A 24,212-nucleotide genomic window follows, 5' to 3' on the forward strand; every position below is an offset into this window, starting at 1 on the left:
TGAAAATCCTCACAAGACTTGAGACATCCTCGTGGCAAAGTGAGCACTATTACCATTCTGGGGAATCTGTCACATACACTGATACGCTGTGCCGCAGCAGGTTACCACCACAGGTGATAGCGATAACAACATCACAAAAGGACAGGCCATTAGATGCAGTGGTGGCACTCACCCACCGAATACAGGAGGCCATCACCCCAACACAGGTACGTGCAGTCACAGCCCAGTGCAACAGAACATCTGCACGGGTGACCGTAGCATTTGCAGCTTATAATGCACTACCAACAATAGCAGAGCAATTGTGTGCACAGGTCACATGTTGTTGTCTCAAGGTGGTACAGGAAATGGTCGGAAATGCTATCATATATGTTCCTGGAGCATGTCAGCCAGCAACACCAAGCTGTCTTGTGGTGAGCAGTCATAATGTTGGTACTAATGACGATTTGGTGATCAAGCAAAGAAATATACAATACCACGTAGCTACCCAGATGCCAGCGGCAGTCGGTCCCAGGTGCAGCCGACAGACGATTGTTGTCAAAGCACCTATCCATCAGTGACTGTGGCTCCGGTCTGAAGTTATCCATTGATACTGGCTCCGATTTAAGCACTGGTCCACGAGTTTCAAAGTGCCACTGCAGGCCACCTACTGCTTTCTGTTTAACAGCTGCCAATAATTCATTCATAACTACACACAGAACAGAGAACATGGATTTGAACCTAGGATTATGTCATTCATTCAGCTGAAGTTTCACCATCGCAATGTCACAGAGGTGATAATCGGTGCGGTTATTTTGGCATACTATAATTTTCCCCCAGACGTGGCCAATGCTTGACTGGTTGACAGTGTCACTGAGCTAGCTGCGGCTGGGTTCCCCTGCAGTGCCACCTGTCACAGTGTGGAGCTGATAAAGGCACATGAAGGTGAGTATACTGCTGCGCTGAAAAACTTTACAAACCTGATCAGGCCTCTTGTACTATGAAACAAATTCTGCATAATAATGGGTCTCATATTAAGATACCCTATGGACTGCTTGTCCCGTGTAGGTTGGTTGGTTGGTTTGGGGAAGGAGACCAGACAGCGTGGTCATCGGTCTCATCGGATTAGGGAAGGATGGGGAAGGAATCGGCCGTGCCCTTTCAGAGGAACCATCCCGGCATTTGTCTGGAGTGATTTAGGGAAATCACGGAAAACCTAAATTAGGATGGCCGGACGCGGGATTGAACCGTCGTCCTCCCGAATGCGAGTCCAGTGTCTAACCACTGCGCCACCTCGCTCGGTGTCCCGTGTAGACTGAGGTGTCTGGCACCTGATCTCCCCACTACAGCCAAGGCATACTGTGTCACTATGCTGTGCAAAGGCATCATCAGACTGTCCAGCAGCCCATGATCCTTTGCCTTGCAGCTTGTGTCCAAAAACAACAGAACCTGGCACCCTTGCCGGTATTACAACACCTTCAATGCAAAAACAATGCCTGTTCAGTATCCACTGTGGTTGCTTAGAGACTGCAACAAATTCTGCGACCGTTTTCAGTGTCTTGGATTACACGAAGGCTTGGACACAAAATACCAATGGCCAAGGATGATATTCCAAAGACAGTAATCATAATGCCTTTCAGACTTTTTGAGAGTATGTTTATGACATTCAGGCTGAGGGACGTGATGCAGACATGGCAGAGGTTTGTAGATTCCATCCTTCAAGGTCTTTCATTCTGCTGCACATATTTGGATGACATGCTTGTGTTCTCAGCTGACACGGAACAGCATTACCAAGACCTGCCAGAGGCATTTACCTACACAGAACATTACAGCGTCATTCTGAATTCAGCTAAATACATTTCTGGACAGTCTGAAGGTAGCTTCTTGCTACACAAAATCTGCTCAGATAGTTCATTGCCCCTAACAGAGTATTGCGAAGATTCTTAGGTACGTCCAAATTTAATCACTGACATTTGCCACTCACTGCTGAAATACAGGAACCACTGACTGCAGCGCTTGCAGGACCAAAAGTGAAAGGCAGTTCCTCAGTACAGTGGACAAAGCAATTTGTACCGTGTTCGACAATGTTAAGCAAGGAATGGCTAATGCAACGCTTCTTGCTCAGACAGCCTTTGGCACAGCACTACAACAATTGGCAGCCACTATCCCCTGCCACATACATAAACTATCACAGTCATGGAAGAAGTGTAGTGCTTATGATTGTGAGCTACTGGCTGTATATCAGGCAGTTAGATATTTTCATCCACAGATGGAGGCCTGTGTATCCACAATATTTTCCAACCATAAGCCTTTGATTTATGCGTTAAGCAGGACAACACTAACTGCACCTTTATAGACATCGTACACCTGCCCGTATTGCATCTCATGACGAGGTGCACAGAGTATAGACATTCTATGGGACGGCAAGAACTTGACTGTCTCCTTTAATAGAGTCAAGCCTGTGTACGTGTTCCAGGAAGCACCACCATCCATAACCAATCAAAGACAACCATTGCCTCCAGAACCTGCAACCTGCCCTTTGTTGCACAGGCGGCTATGGCTGAACACCTCACAACCACTGGCACTAACAACCAGTTCTGGATACAGGGTACATTTCCCTGCTCGTTTCCTCGACACTGATGTTCTGCTTCCACCAAGGGGGCTAATGTAATGTCTGCCACAATGTCTTCTACAGTCATCACGGATAGCGGTTTCATGGCATGACCGTACAACATTATGTTTCAGTGTTAAGTGTTGTATCAGGTGTCAAACAGTTCCATGTCCAATGTTCCATGTCCCCACAGGGGCCTGTGTTTATTTCTCCATGCAATCTATTTTACTCTCTATTTAAAACAAACCTTCCTTTGATATGTACACCACATGTAATTACTTTTCCTAAATATTCTTTTAAGCTGGTTATTGTCTAAGGTTGTTCTCATTTTTGCTGTTCTGAATTATTTGCTGTAGTGTGAAAACAGAGCTTTACATAAAACTATTTCAAGGTGGCGACAACTCCAAGCCTACTAGATTTGTTGTCTCCAGTGTAATGTCTGATTACTAAACATAAGAACATGCCTATGCAAAAGTCAGCCAGCCTAAAGCTATGCTGTACCTGACATATCTTTGTTAAAGGGCATCTTCTAAACACCAAGAGCCATAAGCTTACATCATCGGTGGCACCTGACACAGATGACAACAAACAATTTTATGTACATTGATATATACAATATGACAATTGTATACAGAGCAGCAGAAACATAGGATTACTTACATTATGTATCTCTACACGAATGACATGCATGTCAGTTAGATGTTCACCTAAAAAGCAAACAACCAAGTGGATATATAGAACCCAATTCCTGGTACTGAAACAGAGGATGACAGACTAAAGGCCGAAATACTAAATATATTTTTCCAAAGCTGTTTCACAGAGGAAGACTACACTGTAGTTCCTCCTCTAGATTGTCGCACAGATGACAAAATGGTAGATATCGAAATAGACGACAGAGGGATAGAGAAACAATTAAAATCGCTCAAAAGAGTTAGGCCGCTGGACCTGATGGGTTACCAGTTCGATTTTACACAGAGTACGCGAAGGAACTTGGCACCCCTTCTTGCAGCGGTGTACCGTAGGTCTCTAGAAGAGCGTAGCGTTCCAAAGGATTCGAGAAGGGCACAGGTCATCCCCATTTTCAAGAAGGGACATCGAACAGATGTGCAGAACTATAGACCTATATCTCTTATGTCCATCAGTTGTAGAATTTTGGAACACGTTTTATGTTACAGTATAATGACTTTTCTGGAGACTAGAAATCTACCCTGTAGGAATTAGCGTGGGTTTCGAAAAAGACGATTGTGTGAAACCCAGCTCGCACTATTCGTCCACGAGACTCAGAGGGCCATAGATACAGGTTCCCAGGTAGATGCCGTGTTTCTTGACTTCCACAAGACGTTCGACACAGTTCCCCACAGTCGTTTAATGAACAAATGAGCATATCGACTATCAGACCAATTATGTGATTGAATTGAAGAGTTCCTAGGTAACAGAACGCAGCATGTCATTCTCAATGGAGAGAAGTCTTCCGAAGTAAGAGTGATTTCAGGTGTGCCGCAGGGGAGTGTCATAGGACCGTTGCTATTCACAATATACATAAATGACTTTGTGGATGACATCGGAAGTTCACTGAGGCTTTTTGCGGATGATGCTGTGGTATATCGAGAGGCTGTAACAATGGAAAATTGTACTGAAATGCAGGAGGATCTGCAGCAAATTAACGCATGGTGCAGGGAATGATATTGAATCTCAAGGTAGACAAGTGTAATGTGCTGCGAATACACAGAAAGTAAGATCCCTTATCATTTAGCTACAATATAGCAGGTCAGCAACTGGAAGCAGTTAATTCCATAAATTATCTGGGAGTACACCTTAGGAGTGATTTAAAATGGAATGATCATATAAATTTGATCGTCGGTAAAGCAGATGACAGACTGAGATTCATTGGAAGAATCCTAAGGAAATGCAATCCAAAAACAAAGGAAGTAGGTTACAGTACGCTTGTTCGCCCACTGCTTGAATACTGCTCAGCACCGTGGGATCAGTACCAGATAGGGTTGATAGAAGGGATGGAGAAGATCCAACAGAGAGCAGCATGCTTCGTTACAGGATAATTTAGTAATCACGAAAGCGTTACAGAGATTATAGGTAAACTCCAGTGGAAGACTGCAGGAGAGACGCTCAGTAGCTCGGTACGGTCTTTTGTTGAATTTCGAGAACATACCTTCACCGAGGAGTCAAGCAGTATATTGCTCCCTCCTATGTATATCTCGCGAAGAGCCCACACAGAGGCATACCGACAATCCTTCTTTCCATGAACAATACACGACTGGAATAGAAGGGAGAACCGATAGAGGTACTCAAGGTACACTCCGCCACACACCGTCAGGTGGTTTGCGGAGTATGGATGTAAATGTAGATGTAGAATTACAACCATGTCTATGTTAATACATTAGGATATAAAATACATCCTACCTCAAAGTATACATGTTGTCGTCTATGTTACTGCTGTGAATTCTTAGGCAGTGACATTTCTCGGTTATTTGACATAACTGTCATATAACGTGAACACAGAACAGAGAGCTAGGCCAAAGAGTCCATGTTACATGTCTTTTTTTTTATTTCTGAGATCATATTTATATGAATGTGTGACATGGAGGTATTATAAGAGGAGATTCCATGATGTCACAAACTTTAAGCTGATGTCCACCCTGTCAGTTGCCCTGAACATTAGCTTCTGATGGAAGTGTTTTGGTAAAGAAAATATGCCAGCATGGGTCATTTACAAGTCTACTATTCAATCTAATTAGAGTCTAAAGCATAAAGGAATCACAATTCATTTGTAATTGGACTCTTTCAAGTGATATTTTCTTTTATATACATGGATTTTAGCTGTGCTGAGTACTTTTAAAGTAGTGTTTCTTTCTGTTATTAAACTTTAGATTTCCTATCAGTCCAACTCTAAAAGCTCTCTAAAAGCTGTCTAGGTGAATGCTGTGAGAAGGAAAGACTGGAAAGAGAGCAAACTTATCAAAACACATCCTCAGTATTTTTGGGAAGAGGACTCAGGCCGAATATCAGTTTCATTGGCTCATATTAAGAAAAACGCTGTCGTAAAGAAAATACTGGATTATGAAAGCAGCCTTGTCACTTATTGTCTCTTATGTCTCTAATTGTTTTCTTATAACAAAAGCAAAGTTACATTAACGAGGCTAAATACTACTGGATCAAATATGTAATCATGACTAGAGAAACTTCTGAAAATGATACTGCGATATTCACAAAAGCATTGCAACATTTACTATTTAAAACAATGGTTATGTGCACATGACAGAAACTAAGAACAAGAAGCACCTGTAAATAGTAGTTTGCCAATGTTTTGGGACATCAAACACAATGGCACTAGATTTACAACACAATATAGCATAAGTATGTAGCACCATTTCCCCTTATTGTATCTCCAGGATCTTTGACATGCATTCACACACGTAAAATATTACATTTTGACAATTGAGCTGCAGACAGGCACACACTGAGCTTTTGAACAAATCCTTCTTCAGAGAAAAAAATCACACACATGCATTCACACAAGCAGACATACCTCACACAAACAAGGCTGCTATCTAAAGCTGCTAAGACTGCTTTGCTCACAGTGCAACTCTTGCACTGAATGAAAACAGCAATCTGAAGTGGGGAGGAAGGGGGAGGAATAGCAGGGTACGGATTGGGGGAAAGAAGAGCACTGTCAGGCGAAGCGTGCATACGTTATATGGCAACACACCAATACTGTGTTGTCCCTGTATGAGGTGGTTTATGGTCGGAAAATACCGCCACCATTTGATTTGATAAAGGCAAAGAAAGGTAAAGCTGGAGAGTCAGTACATGAGTTTGTGAAAACAGTATGGGAAGTATGGAAACAGATGGCAAATACAAAGGCATTACAGAAGCAGTAGGAATCAGTGCAACATATGGCCAGTAGACCACAGTATAAAGTAGAGCACTGTATGATGTTATCCAGTACTTATACACTGAAAAGGGAGACGAAGTTCGTCACAGGGTATCAAGCTCAATTGACAGCAAGAATGACAGTAGTACACATTGGACAAACACACCCTTTTTGAGGTAGTGCGGAATCGAGTCCAGGAATTTCAACGGTGGAGCCAGAGAGAATGCAAGGAGAAGGAATCAAAAAAAGAGACAGGAAGACATGGTTGGGCCTGTGCAGCTTTGAAAAGAAGGGGTATTTGTCAAGGATTCCTTTTTTTTATGTTTGCACATGTACAGGATTGTAGTGAATATGTTATGTTAGTGTAAAAATCTTTTCTGTTACTTTTGTTGTTTGTGAATGGGCTTGTTAGTGGCAGTAGCCTACCCCTGTCCTCAGGTTGTGATACATAAAGGTCAAGAATGGAATGAATGCGAGTCACAACAACAGTAAAGTGAAAAATGGCCAAGCATGATTGTGTAATCTAATTTGACTCACGGTAGTAGAAAAACATGCAACGTTTAAGTGATATGCCATTCACACATATCCAATAAAGTGAGGAGTTCTTGGAAAATTTGTGCAGGTGAGGATCCGCACGATATTACTAATTTTGGAAGATGGTAGCAGGCCTGCAATAATGATTGAAGATGAGTTACAATGTTGTCAAAGGGGGACAGTCATAGTGTGTCTGACCATTGTAACACATACCAGCCAGAGCACAAGTTTCAGAGCCAGTGGCTTGGCAGAAGGGTTGAAGGGGAAGGAAGAGAGACGAAGGGAAAGGAATTGGAGAGGTTTAGGAAAAGGGGTAGAGTCTGGAGTCACCCATAACCCCAGGTCAGGGGACAGGATGAGAAGGAGAGACTGATTGTTGGGGACTGCACCGGACGAGATTTGAAAACCTGAGAGCTTAAAGGTGGAAGACAGCGCAATATGCAAGACAGAGATTACTCTTAAAACACCATTCATGAGTTAATAAGAGTGAAAAGCTAAGTGCATTGTAGATAACAAAGGTGGGAGGCGAACAGCGAAAAATAGACAGGTCAAAAGATTTAAAAAAAAAAAAAGAGTCAATAAAGGAGTAGTTACTGTGAAGAAATGCTGAGGTGGAAGGAATTAATGTGAGTTAATGTCATGCAGTTGGTGAGAACCACAGACATGTTGTAGCACTAGTTCCCATCTGCTGAGTTCTGAAGTCTTGGTGTATAAGGGAAGAATCCAGATGGTGTGTGTGGTGAAACAGGCATTGAGGTCACGACTGTCAAGTTATAGAGCATGTTCTGCAAACAGGATATTGTGTGTTGCCATTATATACCCTCTGTCTACACTCATTCATCCTTACGGATAACTTGGTGGTAGTCATGTCGATGTAAAAGGCTGAACATTGTTTACATAACAGCTGGTATATGAGATATGTTGTGTTTCACATGTGGCTCTCCGTTTGATAGTATATGTTTCACAAGTTACAGGGCTGATATAGGTGGTAGTAGGAGGGTGCATGAGCAAGTCTTGTAGTGGTAACAGTTACAGGGCTAGGGGGCATAGGGAACAGATATGGGTACAGAAGAAGCATAGTGTCTGACAAGGATGTTGCAGAGATTGGGAGGGCGACGAAAAGCTATTCTGTGTGTGGTGGGCAAAAATCTTAGACAGAAAGGATCTTATGTCAGGACGTGACCAGGGAGGACCCATTTCAGCTGAACAGTTAGTAGGAGGACAATCACGTGTGACAGTGATTCTAAATGCCACAATACCAAGTGTCACAGTGGCTCTAACTCTGCTGTGCATACCTTTTATTCTTTTGAGACAGAGCGCCGACCATCAGGATAAACCACCAATAGTCCAGGTTCCAGCAGACTGGATCCCCAGGGCATAAGAGAGTGATTGTGTAACCATATAGTGTGAATTTGGAAGAACATAAAAATTTAGGGCTAAGGGAAAAGGAAGTAACAAGACAGGCTGTGAAGGTTAAACTGCAAGAAGCACAAAACGACTATGTTAAACAGACTTATAAGTAATGTAATAATAAACAGTGTAGTAACTAATACTGAATGCAGTATCTAACCTGGTCAGCAAGCCATTGGCTGTTTTGGTTAAAATTTTTCTATATTTTGTATGAACATGAAGGTAATATGAAACTGGTTTTAAGATCAACCCAAGGGACATGGCTCACAGCCACACCCCCATGTACTGAGGGTGCTACAGAATATAAAAAAAAGTATAAAATTGTAAAATATAAACAAAAATGGAACAGATTGTAAATGTTACAAACTACACCTTGAACAATTGGCCTTAACGCAAAATAGACTCTTTGGCCTATTCGTCAGATCCACACAGGCGCCGACTCCATGGGGCCTGAGCTCCCTCAAAAATTTGTTTGGGCGGACGGAGCCCCCCTCCCCCTCCCCCTCCCCCCAATAATTAAAAAAAATTATTAATATAATAGAGGGACTTTAAACATAGCTGCGCTACAGCAACGGTTCCACGTAATCAGACTAAGAGCAGCCGACCAGTTGCAAAGGATAAAGTAATCTTTACCTAGGTTTCAATAGATATAAATCTATCTTCTTCAGAAGACGGCCTGAGGACAATGAACATCGTAATATATATTAAGGTATGGAACATGAGTCAAGAATAAAGTTTAACATATATTAGGAAAATATTGTATTACAAGATGTGAGAAAGATTCCTGGTACTTACAGTATTATAACAACATGAAGTGATATGTCCTTATCGTTTAGGCAAACATCTGCATAGTTACATTAATCATATAAAATATAGCCCTGAAAACAGGGTTTGTCAGACAAATAAAATAGGTGTGTGTATACCTATCCTTTTTTCCCCCTAAGGTGTCTTTCCGCTCCCAGGATTGGAATGACTCCTTACCCTCTCCCTTAAAACCCATATCCTTTCGTCTTTCCCTCTCCTTCCCTCTTTCCCGATGAAGCAACTGTGGGTTGCGAAAGCTTGAATTTTGTGTGTGTGTTTGTGTTTGTTAGTGTCTCTGTCAACATACCAACGCTCTCGTTTGGTAAGTTACATCATCTTTGTTTTTAGATATATTTTTCCCACGTGGAATGTTTCCCTCTATTATCAGACTAAGAGCAGCCGCACACACACACACACACACACACATATATATATATCTCCATCCACACATATACAGACATATCTGCTTGTGGCTGTATATGTGCAGATGGATGTGTGTGTGTGTGTGTGTGTGTGTGTGTGTGTGTGTGTGTGTGTGTGTGCGCGCGTGCGCAAGTGTATACCTGTCCTTTTTTTCCCCCCTGTGTTTGTTAGTGTCTCTGTCAACATACCAATGCTTTCGTTTGGTAAGTTGCATCATCTTTGTTTTTAGATAAGAAAATTATTAGTTATATTATGATTTGTAAAATCACAAAATTATGTTGGAATTTTTTATTTTCCTTTTTTAATGGTGGTTACATTTTAAAATACAACCAATAATGTGACTTAAAACTTTAATTACTACGGTAGTAAGCAGGTTAACTGAAAACGAGTGGTGTGAATCACGATAGTGTTATTGTGCTGCAGGCACACTTAAAATTTGTCCCAGTGCGCGAACCTTCAGGTGAAGTCTGGCGCCGGTGGGCCAGTGCTGCAGCCTTGGTAACATCGAAGGGACTGGAGCAGAAGCGCCTGGAACCCTCCGCCTCACGTCGCCTTTATGCTTCGAGACATTACAACGCCGTGGCTATATAAAGCCCACCCTGCTGTCGCAGTCATTCATTGTGGACAGTTCTGTTCAGTGCACACTGCAGACGTGTTTAGTGTTCTGGCTTTAGTGTCTAGTGGACTATTTTACGTGACTATTTTGTATTCGTTTACTTTAGTCTCTCAGTGTATTGTGAATTAAGTTTGCAATGGATAAATATGTTACCAAAAAGGTGCGCTTGGAAGTTGATGATAATGCAAGTCAACCTCCAACAATTATTGTGTCGTCAATTGCTTTGTTGGTTTCAGGCAAGAATCGTTCACAGCCGAAAGCTGGAGAATCCGGTAAGGGAAGATCATTTCAGAAGACTTGGTTGATCAAATATACATGGCTAGAATATGAAGCATCTACCAAAAAAGCTTTTTGTAAAATCTGCAAAGAGGCAGAGAAAAGTTAAGCTTTCACGTATAACAGTGGTCTTTTAAGCATGTGTTACACTTTCAGGATACATCGCACAAATATGGCAGTAAAATTTTTAACACTGACATTAATGTCTGGTCTTCTGGGCTCAAAATTATTCTCAGTGGCTGGTCCTTAAAGTTCTAAGTTTAAATGAGAGCCAAACGCTCTGTGATTTAAGAAATTCATTGCACATTTTCATATGTAACATAGTGCATCTTGCGTAGAAGAAAATTTCCTTTGCACATGACGCTTTTCGAAGAACAATTCGCAATATTTTCCCGCGACCTCTTGGACATGGGTTCATTTCAGCAGCTGCTAGAGAGCACCAGAAAACAGGCATTACTGCACTTGGGCAGCTAAGATGACATAGGAAGCCCGTATGTTCATACACATATAGTATTAAGGGAGCTTACATGAGGTCATAACAGAAATAGGACATCAGAGGCTACTCCAAGAGCATAGGAATTTCATAAACCATACTAAAATGCATAATTCGGTTTAAATGACACATTCAGATGTCCACATTCACAGTGAAGTATGCCCAACCTGACATGAAGCTTTCCAGTGCACTTTTTGGGATGCAAATTTTCTTGGAGTATCAGTTCTGTATTGTCTTATCTTTGATTCTTTATTATTGCATAATGCTATACATGTCAAAAGATGAAAATGCGCACTTGAAATTCAGTGAATAGTTTAAAATAGCCAATAGTGTGGAATGAAACACTTAGTTTCTTATAAATTGACTGCATCTGCAGAAAATATTAATAAAAGCCACATTTACTTAGCAAACGGACAAAAATAATTTCATTGTTGTGCAAGGGGTTTAAAGCTTAACTGCCAAAAAGGTGGAAATAAAATAAAATCAGAAAACAAACTAATAACAGCCATCCATAATCATGTGCATGTATTTTAATTCACTTGATAGCTCCTGGCCACAGAAATCTGCTTTGTTTTCATTTGACATGTGAACTGTAAATGAAGAGGCAATAGGACATCAGAAAACAGCAAAATCACTAAACATAAACACAGGTCACTATCCCCCTCCCCACTAAAACCCAGACTGCTCTGCTCATGCGTGTATCCGGCAGCTTGGACACGACAGAAAAATTTTTCTCTGTAGCTTGACTGCTTCTTGCTACCGCTGCAACTACACTTCAAATAGCCAGAAGTCGGAGAAGGCACTGCTCATATGCAACTCCACTGCGCATGCACATGAGCCCCCCTGCAACTGTTCAAAAAGGACTTCGTGTGAGCAGTTGTGACATCACACTCATCAGAAACAGTTTGCTGTTATTAAGTATTCCATAGTCTTCGTCCTAAAGCCTTTCACACATTTTGCTGTATACCAGCTCTTACCAGCCAAAATTACAAAAATTTAACTAACGACTAGAACAAAGAATAATTCCCACAATTTTAGAAAGTTCCCAGGTTTTTCCCAGTTTTCTTTCCCAGTTGTCCCAGAGCTTATAAACCCTGATTTTGCAAGCCACACAACATAGAGAGACTTGGCAAGACTGTAGGCACCGAATAATCAGGCTCAGTCCTCCCTGAGCTTTGAGGGAAATAGTTTACTGGCAATATGAAAAAGAGCAAGGTTGTAATGAACCTACAGTGGAATACATTGCCTGAGTTACGAGAAGCATATTGGGATTGGTTCTCGATCACACGGAGGAATACGTCATAACAAACTTGTTACAAGGGTTGAATGCTGAAAGTAGGCAGAGGCTAAAATTGTGTCAGATACTTAGTACATTTTTACAATTCAAGGATCTGATCTGACAGATTCAAGCTACAGAGTACCTCAACTATCGCAGGTACAAATGGGAGGGGAAGAATTTTGTGAGCAACAAAGTGAATACAGAGGGCAATACTGTCCAGGTCAGGGTACAATCAGGAGGTACTGAGGAAGAAGATTCCATGAGAGGGGAAAACACGAAATTAAAATGTTGGAATTGTAATAGGCCAGGTTACATGAAACAGGGCTCTATGAAGAAGACATTGCAGCCTTAGTTATGACAATTGTTGTATCATAGAAAGTATAAACTAATATATGTGATTACAGATACAGCCACACTTGGATTTACAGAGTACTATCTCGGCAACTGATTCTGACTGGTTCACCCAACATCGAGGTGAATGTAAGTGGGAAGGATTGTCATTGGAAAATGGATTATTTGTAATGGCAGACAAATCAAGTTCAACAGTTAAAGGGAGTTTGCTGCTTAAGGTGGCCTTGGGAGAATTTTTGCGGAAAACTAATATGAAGACTGTTAAAAAAATCTGGCGACATCTTGCATACGTGGAACTGACTTCATTGGGAATGTGGGTTTAATTACAGTTTGGGCCACGAGGAGCTTATATTTTATATTGAAACTGAGAACTCTGTTCAAGTTCTGCCATTGTGTTGAGGTTATTGCCATTGTAGTCAGGAAGAAGCAATCCCAAGAAATCAGGTACTTGTAATGATCGATTGAACAATTTGAATGTGTTTGTTGAGAACAAAACTGAAGCTCATGAAGTCTTCTCAGGTTATCAGCCAAGTCAAGGCATCGTTCTGTGGCAATGTTTCACCAAATTTTCTACTTGTCATCTTCAGGCTCAGGTGTCGGGTTCATGTCATGTCCAGGTCTTTATAGCCGCTGGACCACAGGCTCCCCTGCCTCGGCTGAATCGGCAGCATCAATCGCGTGCCTCCAGAATGGGTGTCACAGCCCATGGTGGGAGGACAGCCGGTGGTTGCGGAGGCTCCCTGCATGCTGGTTGGTTTGGGCATCATGTTCTGGTAGGGCTTGCCCATTCCAATTGCTACCTTCAGCAGTTTTGCATCAAATACTCCTGTCATATTTTTGTTATTGCTGCATCCCATGCAGTGCTAAATTGGAAACTGCTATCCTAGTTGACAAAGTTATCATGGACACTTACCTCAGCAGCCTCTTTTGAAGATTGAATCCCAGAACCCATTCGCCCTGCACAGCAGCTTTGTTTGCTCGAAATCAAACGTACTGTTTTAACTGATACTGCGTTCTGCCACTGCAAATTTCTCCATTTGGTCTCACCAGGAGATGAAGCCCAAACCACCTGCATGCAAGGAGCCCCCACCACCAGCCACAACTCTTCCCCCTCCCCCATCTCATGGCCATGAAACCCCTTCTGGAGGTACTCGATTGGCACTACCAATGCAGACTGGCCTGAGGTCCAGCTGCTATACAGCAGAATGATGCCGTTACTTGGCTGATTACCCAAGAGGACTTCATCATCGAGATTCGGCGAGAAATTCTAAATTCACAAAATTGAAGCTGTTTGTTTCCAATTTCCATATGTTGTAACAAAGAAACTGGGGGTCACTCACATGCACGCGGTGGCACTGAGTTAGTGGACCAGGCGTCAGTTAAGGTGACACTGCATAGGTTATTTCCACCAATGAGGAAGATACTAAGAGAAAAAAACAAAGAAAATGTTTGATCAATGTGTCATTCATCACTTTAAGTCACCCTAAAGGGCACCAATATTTCTAGTGCCTAAATAGATGGGGGGAATCTCTGTCGGTAGTGGATTATCGGGAACCACTCGTCCTTTGGGTGGTTCCGAGGGGCTCGGGTTTTTACCACACTAGAGCTTAACCAAGCGAACAACCAGATAACTTTAGATGACGAATCCAAGTCAGTCACTGTGCTGGCACTAACTGGACTTTATTTGAATTTAATAGAGTTCCTTTTAGGCTGGCAAGAGGGGCTGCTCTTCTGTCACGATCAATGAATGTTGTATTTTCTCATGTGAAGTTCAAGTTTGTGTACTACTATTTAGATGATTTAGTGGTACAGAGTAACTTATTCAAGAGCACCTGGTACATTGGAGGAAGAGTTTGGGCAGTTGTGGAAGGCAGGCCTTACAGAAAATCCTGAGAAGGTGCATTTTGCATCCCCTTCAATGAAATTCACAGTACATATTGTGTCAGGAGAGGGGATCCTCATCGATCCAGATTGAGTGAAAATTATAAATCAAGTGCTTGGTTCACATAATGTTAAACAGGTTGCTCAGTTTGTCAGAATAGCAATTTCTTCTGTAAGTTCAGTGATGGGTTTGCTGAGAAAGCGGCTCATCTGAACGAAATCTACCGGTAGGGGTATAAATGTATTGGGGGTCCTTCTCAGGAGGCTGCATTCTTAGCACCTAAGTGGGCATTACAATCTGTGACAGTGTTGTGATGTTTATAAAGCTTTCCCGGCGTACTGATTGTTCCATAAAAACACGGGAGAACTGCCGGATATCAGTAACGTCCTGCCCCGATATTTCGGCGTAGAGTCTTCTGGCCATCTTCAGGTGAGTGCCACTGTAGTAGTACTGGCGAGTACGCGCTGAGCTCCGCTATTTAAAGCCGTACTGAGGTGACACTGGGCGTGCGCTGCTCAGCGTGCGCGTTCATAACAGCTCTGTGCGCTGCGCCTCGCGCCCTCCACGATGAAAGCTTGGTGTATTGATATCAGGTTAATTTTCTCCTTTATGCACATAACTAAGTCGACTATTAAGTTTCTCTATAACAGGATTCCAAGCAGAGTTTAGCTGATAACTGCTATCTCGATTGATGAGAGTCTCATTGTCAGACAATCTTATTTTCACAAATTTATTGATAATCAAGCTCCAAAAGTTTGATGTATGGGCTAAAATTTTTGTGTCATCGTAATTCATGGAATGGTCTGTGGAAATACAATGTTCGGCGATTGCAGACTTGGTGGGTTGGAGAAGGCGAGTATGCCGTTGGTGTTCCACAATGCGTTCCTGCACAGTTCATGTTGTTTGCCCTATATATATATATGATTTGCCGCATTCACACGGAATTTTGTAAACATCTGATTTACGCAGGCCCAGGTCGTCTTTAACGGATCCCACCAGTGATGAAATTTTCGAAGGAGGGCGAAAGATGACTCTCACTTGATACTTTCTCAATATTCTGCCTATCTGTGAAGAAATATTCCCAATAAATGGTAGATAAGCAGTCCACCTGGAGACCTCTTCCTCTTTCTTGTTCCGTCGTTTGTAGGTCTGCATCACTCTGTTCACTTGCCTAGGTGAAAAGCCATTCTCCAGAAATACTTTTGGCAGGTGTTCCAGTTCTGCTTCAAGACTGTCAGCGTCAGAGATAGTATGGGCACAGTGGATCAAGGTTTTTAGAACGCCCATTGTTTGTGCTGGATGGTGGCAACTAGTAGCTTGTAGATAAAGGTCAGTATGAGGGGGGCTTTCTGTACACCGAGTGACCAAGTGTGCCATCACTCTTCCGTCGCACCAAGATATCTAAAAATGGCAGACAACCATCTTTCTCTATCTCCATGGTAAACTTTATACTTTCATGTATGGAGTTCATGTGATGTAAAAATTCTTTGAGACGGTCCTGACCATGAGGCCACACTATAAAAGTGTCGTCAATGTATCGCCAAAATACTGTCGGTTTAAAAGTGGCAGAGTCGAGTGCTCTCTCCTCAAAACCTTCCATAAAAAGATTAGCCACCAGGGGAGACAAAGGACTCCCCATGGCGACACCGTCAGATTGCTCGTAAAATTCGTTGTTAAATATAACAATGAGGTGTAGTGAGTCCACCAGAGGCACCTTTGTGAAAAGTGAAACCACATCAAGACTGACCAATAAGTTGTTACTTTGCAGTTGTAGTGACTGAGGTCAACTGATAAAATCACCAGAATTCTTTATGTGATGTGTACACTTGCCTATCACTGGTTTGAGCAAAGACGCCAGGAATTTTGCTAGGTCGTAGGTGGCTGCTCCAATGTTACTTACAACTGGACACAATGGCACATTTTCCTTGTGGACCTTAGGCAGTCCATATAGCCTAGGTGGAACTGAACTGTTTGGTTTCAGTCTCTTGAAGACCTCCTTCGGTGGAGAACTGCCGCTTTTCGTACCACTCGGCTCATGGGATCCTTATCGATTTTGTGATATGTTGAGTCACATAATAAAACACTGATCTTATTAATATAGTCATCCCTTGGTATGAGGACAGTAGCATTTCCTTTGTCAGATTTTAAGACTACTGTATCCACATCTACTCGTGAGATACGGAGGGCTATCCTCTCCATGGGCGAGATGTTACTCTTCATAGGTGCACCCCTGGTCAATACATGGCAAGACTCTAGCTGAACTTCCTCCGCTTCATCTGCATCAAGACGGCGTACAGCTTCTTCGATGGCACTGATGAAATCCACTAGTGGCGGTGAAACGGGTGTGGCAGCAAAATTCAGTCCTTTTGCTGGCACAGACACAGTCACGTCATCTAAAGTTTTCTCTGTCAAATTAACAGCAGATCGTCGAGTTGGAACTTCCTGTTGCATCTGTTTAGAAAGTCTGTCAATCTTGGCAGTTTGCCTCAACAAAGCTTTATCATGGCTCCAGTTTGCTTTAGCCCATGTCACACCATCCACCTAGTCCCACGACAGAGAAGATAGTCTTGCTGCCAATTCCAAATGTATGTGGAACAGGTCCTTTGACACAGAATCCAATTCACACCAACTAAAACGAATCCTTTCTCTCACCAAAGCCACAATTGCTTTACGTTTGATGTTGTTTGCAGCAGCGGTATTTATGAAATGCACAATTTTGGCAAACGTAGGAATAACGCCCTTGTCTCTGCAACTTAATAAGAATATCAATGAGCTCAGCAGCCTCGCTCTTCTTTCACGTAACTTGTCGAACCTTCGAATACATTCCATCACTTCCATCCTGTAGAGTTGCTTGATGTGATGTTTAAAGCTTTCCCGGCATACTGATTGTTCCATAAAAACATGGGAATACAGACGGATATCAGTAACGTCCTCCCACGATATTTTGGCGCAGAGACTTCTGGCCATCTTCAGGTGAGTGCCACTGTAGTAGTACTGGCGAGTACGCGCTGAGCTCCACTATTTAAAGCCGTAATGAGGTGACATTGCGCATGCACTGCTCAGCGTGCACGTTCATAACAGTTCCGTGCGCTGCGCCTCACGTCCTCCACGGTGGAAGCTTGGCGTATCGATATCAGGTCGATTTTCAGTGTTACCTCTACCAGATTTTAATAAAGAATTTCTTTTACAAACCGGTGCCTCGGCACAAGGACTGGGCAGGGTTCTGTTACAAAAAAAGGAGGTGAGCAGAAGGCTATTGCTTATGCCTTAAAATGTAACCAGGTCCAGAAGCCCAGCTCCAACGTCAAAGCTAATGTAACTTCTCATACCAGCTCCATTCACCAAATCTAATGTAGCAATCCCATCAATTCAGGTTTAACATAGTACCGCTGATCGTACCATGTTTTACATTTTTGAAGGTGATAACTTCGCTGCAGAAAGTCTTTGGTCACTACCAGACATACACCAATTAATCTGTAGTCAACAACTGTTTATTTGTTACAACTTTATACAGGCAGTAGAACACACCAGCTAGTCCTTCAACCACACTTCGCCCTTCTCCAAGGCTTTGGACAAGGTGTATTTATACATCTTTTAACAATATGTTCTTTGACATTATTATGTTATTTCATGTTTGATGTTACAATTGCAGTAACTCAATCCACCAAAAACTGACATTAGAGAGTTTCAGTAAAAATTAAGACAAGTACAATGATAATGCATATTTCCAAAATGAACGATCTTTTACAAGTGCAGTTTTGAAACATACAATTGAGTTCTTACTATTCAGTCCAGAACATTCTCGATATATCTTTACGTAATTTAATTAATTATGCGATTTTATTAAACAATTTTGAGCTGGTAATATTCCTACAACACAAAATTACAAATCAAATGTTCAAACTGACTTTTTGCAACATTTGAAGGCTAAACTGTAGAATAATTATGTACATCACAAAATCTTTAAATCGTGTTACAAAAGATTAATGAATCATTCTAATAAGATTATTTATGATACAAATTGACTTTCTGAATCAGGTTATGTCTCCAATTTAAACAAATCTTCTCTAGTTTTCATAATATGTGGACATTGCACTGAATGTTCCAGAAACATTAATTACGAGTTCAATTACAGATTTTTAGTTGGTGATTTCTGTAAGAATATGTTGTCCTGACTTGCAAAGATACATAAATGTTAAGCTTTTCCAAACTTAACGGTTTACACAGTTAATTTGTGTTATGGTAAACAATCAATTTTACTGATTGAATTATAATTATAAAACTGAAGGAAAAGGGTTACTCTGACTCCAGAACTTGTTCTTTCTCTTCAAAACATCCCGAAATTCATCTCAAAGTGATAACGACTTATCCTAACTGTACATTACATTACCTGATTAAGTACATACATTAATTGGTCTGTAACACAGTTTAACATTTTCGTTATAATTATTTCCCACTGTTGCACTAAGGGACCTTATTCACTAAGTGTCCTTATACACTACCCACATCTGTTTGAGGGTGTATTGCATACAACGGAACCTGCTGTATTGGGTACTCCACATGAACAATACAGCCTGTTTTATTACAGCCTCTAGAGGGTTAATTGAGTAGGAGAGAAAGTACTCTGTATATGAGCTAGAAGCCCTCCCTCTTTTGTTGGGGAAGCAGGAAATTAAGTACCACCTGTAACATCAGTAATTTATCCTGGAAACTGATAATCACGCTCTAAGCTGGGTACTCACTAGGCCCCACAAGACACGATGAATTGCAAGGGGGGCTACCAGGATTCTCACATTTAGATTTGAGGTCTGTAGTATCAAGGTCTCTGAGAACATGATGGCCAATGGTTGAAGTCGCACATATGAACAGAAGAATGATAGTCCAATAGATCATCCTCCAGATGGTGAATAGGAACAGGCAGGTTAAACTAGTCCCATCCTGACTCAAATCCTTAGTCTGTTCAGAGATATTAGAGAATTTCAAGCTCAGGATGAACACCTGAGGGTCATCAAGCAGATAATTCAAGATAGTGAGTATGTCAATCCTTACTTAATGAAAGACCAGGTGCTGTGCTGTAAGGTGCACAGCCTGGAACAACCGAAGGTTGTAGCACCTGAAGAACTGATTGTGCTGTTATTTACATTTTTCCATGAGCCCCCCCCTCCCCATTGACATGTGAGAGGTGAAGGAGGGGGGGGGGGGGGGGGGGGGCAGCTGGGGGTACTCAAAAAACAGGAGAAGATAAGGCAGTTTTCCTTATGGCTGAAAATGAAATGGACATGGAGATTTGCAAGAGGGTAGCGAACTGTCAGGTATGTGCTCCAAGTAAATCAACTCAGAATACCAAGGTCAGGTACTTGGCTTTGAAGCCCTCTGATAATGCATTTCAAAGTATGTACATTGACTTTGTCAGTCCCCTGCTGAGATCTAGGGGTGGGAACAAGTGTATTTTGGTTTGTATTAATTCCTGTACCAGATTCATATGGTTGTTACCTACTGGAGGGGCAATGACAAACATGGCCACTTAGAATTTAAGTACAATTTTTGGGAACTTTGTACAGCAAAAATGCATCATTACTGAAAATGCAAGCTGTTTGACCACCAAGGTATTTAAACAATTTTGTTTAGGGATGGGAGTGCATCACATGACGATGACCCCATATTATCCTAACCTCTCCTACATTGAGTGCCTCAATCACAATTTCAGATCAATGCTGACTGCCTACTACCATAAGAATCAAAGTAATCATGACTGTTCTCTGCCCTACTTGGCCATGGCATGAGGCTCATGGATCAACATTGGCCAAGTTACTTCAGGGTTATCAGTTGGTAACTCCACTGTACAGCTTGTGGGCAATTGAGGATCTATTACCTGGAGGGAAGAATCACAAACAGGTTGCTGTACTGTGCAGATTGGCCAAGTGAAATATGTGGGAGGCCCACACGAAGGAAGCTTCGAGTTGTTATCAGCAGCACCAGCCAAATGCTTACCAAGTTGGTGATGTTATCTACATTAATAATTTGCAGGGGGGTCAGTAATGAGGCAGAACGAATCTCTAAAACATTGTTGCCCTGGTATAGAGGGCCACTGTGTATTAGAAGATTTCTTACCCTGGTAACAGTGCTGTTAGATCAGCGCACTGCTAAGAAGGTTACAGCTCACCTCACTCCGATTAAGCTGGGTGCTAAGAATTAATGAAGGATGTTTTTGGCCCTGGCCAAGATCTGGGACAGGAGGGGGGGGGGGGGGGGGGGGGGCGGGGAAGGGGGGGGGGGGGGGGAAGGCAGCTGACTATATGCCATATCAGCACTAGTGCCACCTTTTTCCTACTGCAAGAACGAGGTTCATGGTCTGCGCCACCTGAAGGCATGATGAGGTAGCACAGTGCTGGTGCATGCTAGAGGATGCTGCTATAGGTGGAGCAGGGAGTAACAGCCAGGATGGTGGCGGACAGTTAACAATGTGACCATGAACTTGGGCAGACTGTGGATTGTGCTGTCCACCATACGGCTGGACTCTGGGATCATATGCCCATGCTGTCCATCAGTCCAGGAGGTTTGGCAGAACAGCTCCGAGAACAGTGTGTGAGAATTGTACTCAGAGGCCTGCATTAGCCCTGGCTGAATTGACATCATTTATCCGGTGGGACACACTATTGCCCTTCTGACTTGTGAGTGGTGGCTACACGTCATAGTGGAAAAGTAAGACATGTCAGAAGTTGTGTAACTTCCATGAGACCTGAGTGGTGCAGTCATGTGATTGTAAGAGGAACTTGGCCTCTTACCAGCACGCAAAAAATTAGGGAAGATACGCTTTGTCTTTTAAATCTTAAGGTACTGTTTTAGTGTATGCTTGTTCTGCAAAGTGTAATTCATGAACTACTCGTGGTGAGGATATATTTGACAGAATCGTTTTAAAGTCCCTATGTTTCTTGCATGTTGTGGATTCTTGAAGGCAGTGCATTTCAAAGTGTTCATAGTAACGTACAACTATTCAACTAAGACTGACTCGGTGAGTGCTTCACTTCATGATTTTCCTAAGAGACTCTTCCTAATTCACTGATGTTAATTATTAGTTTTCCACTTTAAGAATTGCTACATTTCAAAGGTTTCATTAAATCCATTTCTCATGCTTATGAGATTAATGCCAATATGAGCAGTCAGCAATTTTGGGGCCTGTTGGCTAGTTTCTTGTTAATGTAAGTTAATGATTAATTTTCTGCTGTGTGTGTGTTACTTTTTTCCAATCATTTGTGCATTACTGGCAAAGTTTACGATTGATACAATGACAGATGGTTTGGATCAGCTATATCAATGGTTATTAGTTTACGTATGTTTATATTGGCTCAGGTATTCATTCTGGTTCATCAATCTGTTCTAGGCCACTCTATATTTACAAAGTGTGGTACTTTATGCTTGTTTTCTTAAGATTGGGTCAACTTGGTATATCTTAATAAATGTAGCTCAAAAATGCATTCCAACTCATGCTCAATCAGTCGCTCAATGCCTTTACATCCACCTTCCTGTTACAACATGCATGTCATTGATATACAGATTCATAATGTAAATAGACTTATATTCCCACCGTTATGTATGCAATTGTCACATTGTACATGTTGATGCACATACAACTGATGATGAGTTATAAAACTGAATTCCTGCCTAACTATTAAACATTTTAAGTGCAGTTCATGGTGTTAGAAGATGTCCTTCAATGAATAGTTACTAGGAAAGGAGCACCAAGCATTCAAGATTTTTTACTGAATAAATCTCTCTAATGTGTTTCTCATTTCTTTTCCATACAATTAACATCCTTGCTAAATCCATACATTCTCTTATCTACGACTATTCCAGCATCATCAATGGTAAAACATGCTTCATCTAGAAGAAAGCCACTTTAGAGATGAGCAGTGACAGATTTTAGTTGACATGCAAATGTAGTTCAGCTTACTGTGACAATCACATAATAATTGGCAAGTATCAAGGATGGACAACACATTCAACCAAATCCATTAAAAATAAACACATAAAACCCTATAAGATAAAGCTGTTATTCTTGTGCCTGCTTGATGCACGGTGTGACATAGACTTCTCCCACCTCCATCAAAGCCTCAGAATTTAATAGATGTCGTCTGACTCTAGGGTATGAATTTGATTCCTGACATTCACAGATGTGATCCGAATCTACAATATATGTATGGTATCTGCAACCCATCTGATCTGAATGTACACCAATTCTTTTCATTTCTATATCCTCCCTCAAAATCCCGCCACCCACACACAATCTCGTTTCCGTCATTTGTAGGTTCTTGTCATTTCTTTCCTTTAGCTTCTTTGTCCTTACTTATTGCTTCTTTCCTACTTAGCAATAACTGTGAATGTTTTCAACTGGGCAACAATGTTTAGTATGAATTGAATGAAACTTAATGGAGCAAGTTGAATGAAATCTATTAGGAAAAGTTGCAATGAAAATGTGGTCTTATGTCTTAAGAGAAAGTGATTTTGTTCACACAAAATACATAGGATTTCCTACACCATAATAAAAATACTGAAATTTATCATTTAAAATTTTTCTCTTGTATTTTTAAATTGCTGTTTCATTATTTATAGTTAACTTATGTTTAACAAGACCCCTCTAGGGTTCAAGATGTTATATCAACATTTCAATGTCATACCTGAAGCAGTCATCTGAGCTAGTATCAGTAGGTACAAGGAAACAGCATCCAACTGTAAATGGCCCCATTCAGAGTCAGCCACGACTGTTTGTCCTGTACTTGAACTGTACTTTGCATGTAGTGAATCAAGTGGGTTTTGGCTTGATTTAAATTTCTCCACTTTATCTTTCTGTTGCATCATGGCCATTAACAGACCACGCATAAGTTTCACACAACTCTGTGTAAGAAATATAGAGCAGATTTCTGATAGTGATACACATTTCTTTGTGAAGTATTTAAGAATCATACAAATCTTATTAATTTTTTCACAGTTTTTAAATACTTACTGAGTGACAAAGTCAAATACATAAAAAATGTTGGTTCAATGTTGTTATGTTTTTAAAAAATTAGCTGTAATTTACAAAATTTTCACATTAACTATAGAAGCATCAGTGCCAATTACAACAAGATAAAGAAATGAACACGTTTCTTACCTGCTCCAACTCATAGGTCTTTGCTCTGTCTTCATCCATGTCTGCATTTTTCTTGTAGGCCATTGATAAACCCCATACAGCCAAAATACAGTACACATTGTCACGTATCCATGCATGATTATTTTCAGGGCTTGCTGGGAACAATCCTGTCACAGGATGCTGCAAATTATAAAACAGAAGGCATTTATAATGATTCACATAAAAAACCTACATGGATGTGTTTGCAACAGTTAAACCAATTAAGATATTTTTTCTAAAATACTAAGAACTAATTCCCTTTCTTTCTCTGCTTTGCTCCCTACCCTTCTCACATCAGATACAACACCCTCAGAATTCAATGCATTTCTGTATGAAAAAGTGTGAATTCAATTGGGTGATGCATTTTAAGATGTGTTTCAGGGAATGCAACAAAGTAACTGAGGGAATTTCCCTCTTTAGATCCATCAGTGTCATAGCACTCAGTTAAAATATGAACAAACATAGAGAACTGTAGAAGATAATGAGAAATTACACCAACTCT

At 41.3% G+C, this 24,212-nt stretch overlaps 1 protein-coding gene across 2 annotated transcripts in view; it reads right to left on the reverse strand.

The window, feature by feature from the left end:
- Positions 1-24,212, reverse strand: part of LOC124605322 (probable phosphorylase b kinase regulatory subunit alpha) — a 250,327-nt gene that overhangs the window by 214,911 nt on the left and 11,204 nt on the right. For both annotated transcript variants that reach the window (XM_047136918.1, XM_047136917.1), the window contains exons 2-3: positions 23,693-23,851; positions 23,220-23,436 (exon numbers count right to left, since the gene is read on the reverse strand). In XM_047136918.1, the coding sequence (XP_046992874.1) occupies positions 23,220-23,436; positions 23,693-23,851 (376 nt within the window). The remainder of the gene's footprint in view (positions 1-23,219; positions 23,437-23,692; positions 23,852-24,212) is intronic.

This window comes from Schistocerca americana, chromosome 3, assembly GCF_021461395.2.
Source record: "Schistocerca americana isolate TAMUIC-IGC-003095 chromosome 3, iqSchAmer2.1, whole genome shotgun sequence".
In the NCBI taxonomy this organism is placed as follows: domain Eukaryota; kingdom Metazoa; phylum Arthropoda; class Insecta; order Orthoptera; family Acrididae; genus Schistocerca; species Schistocerca americana.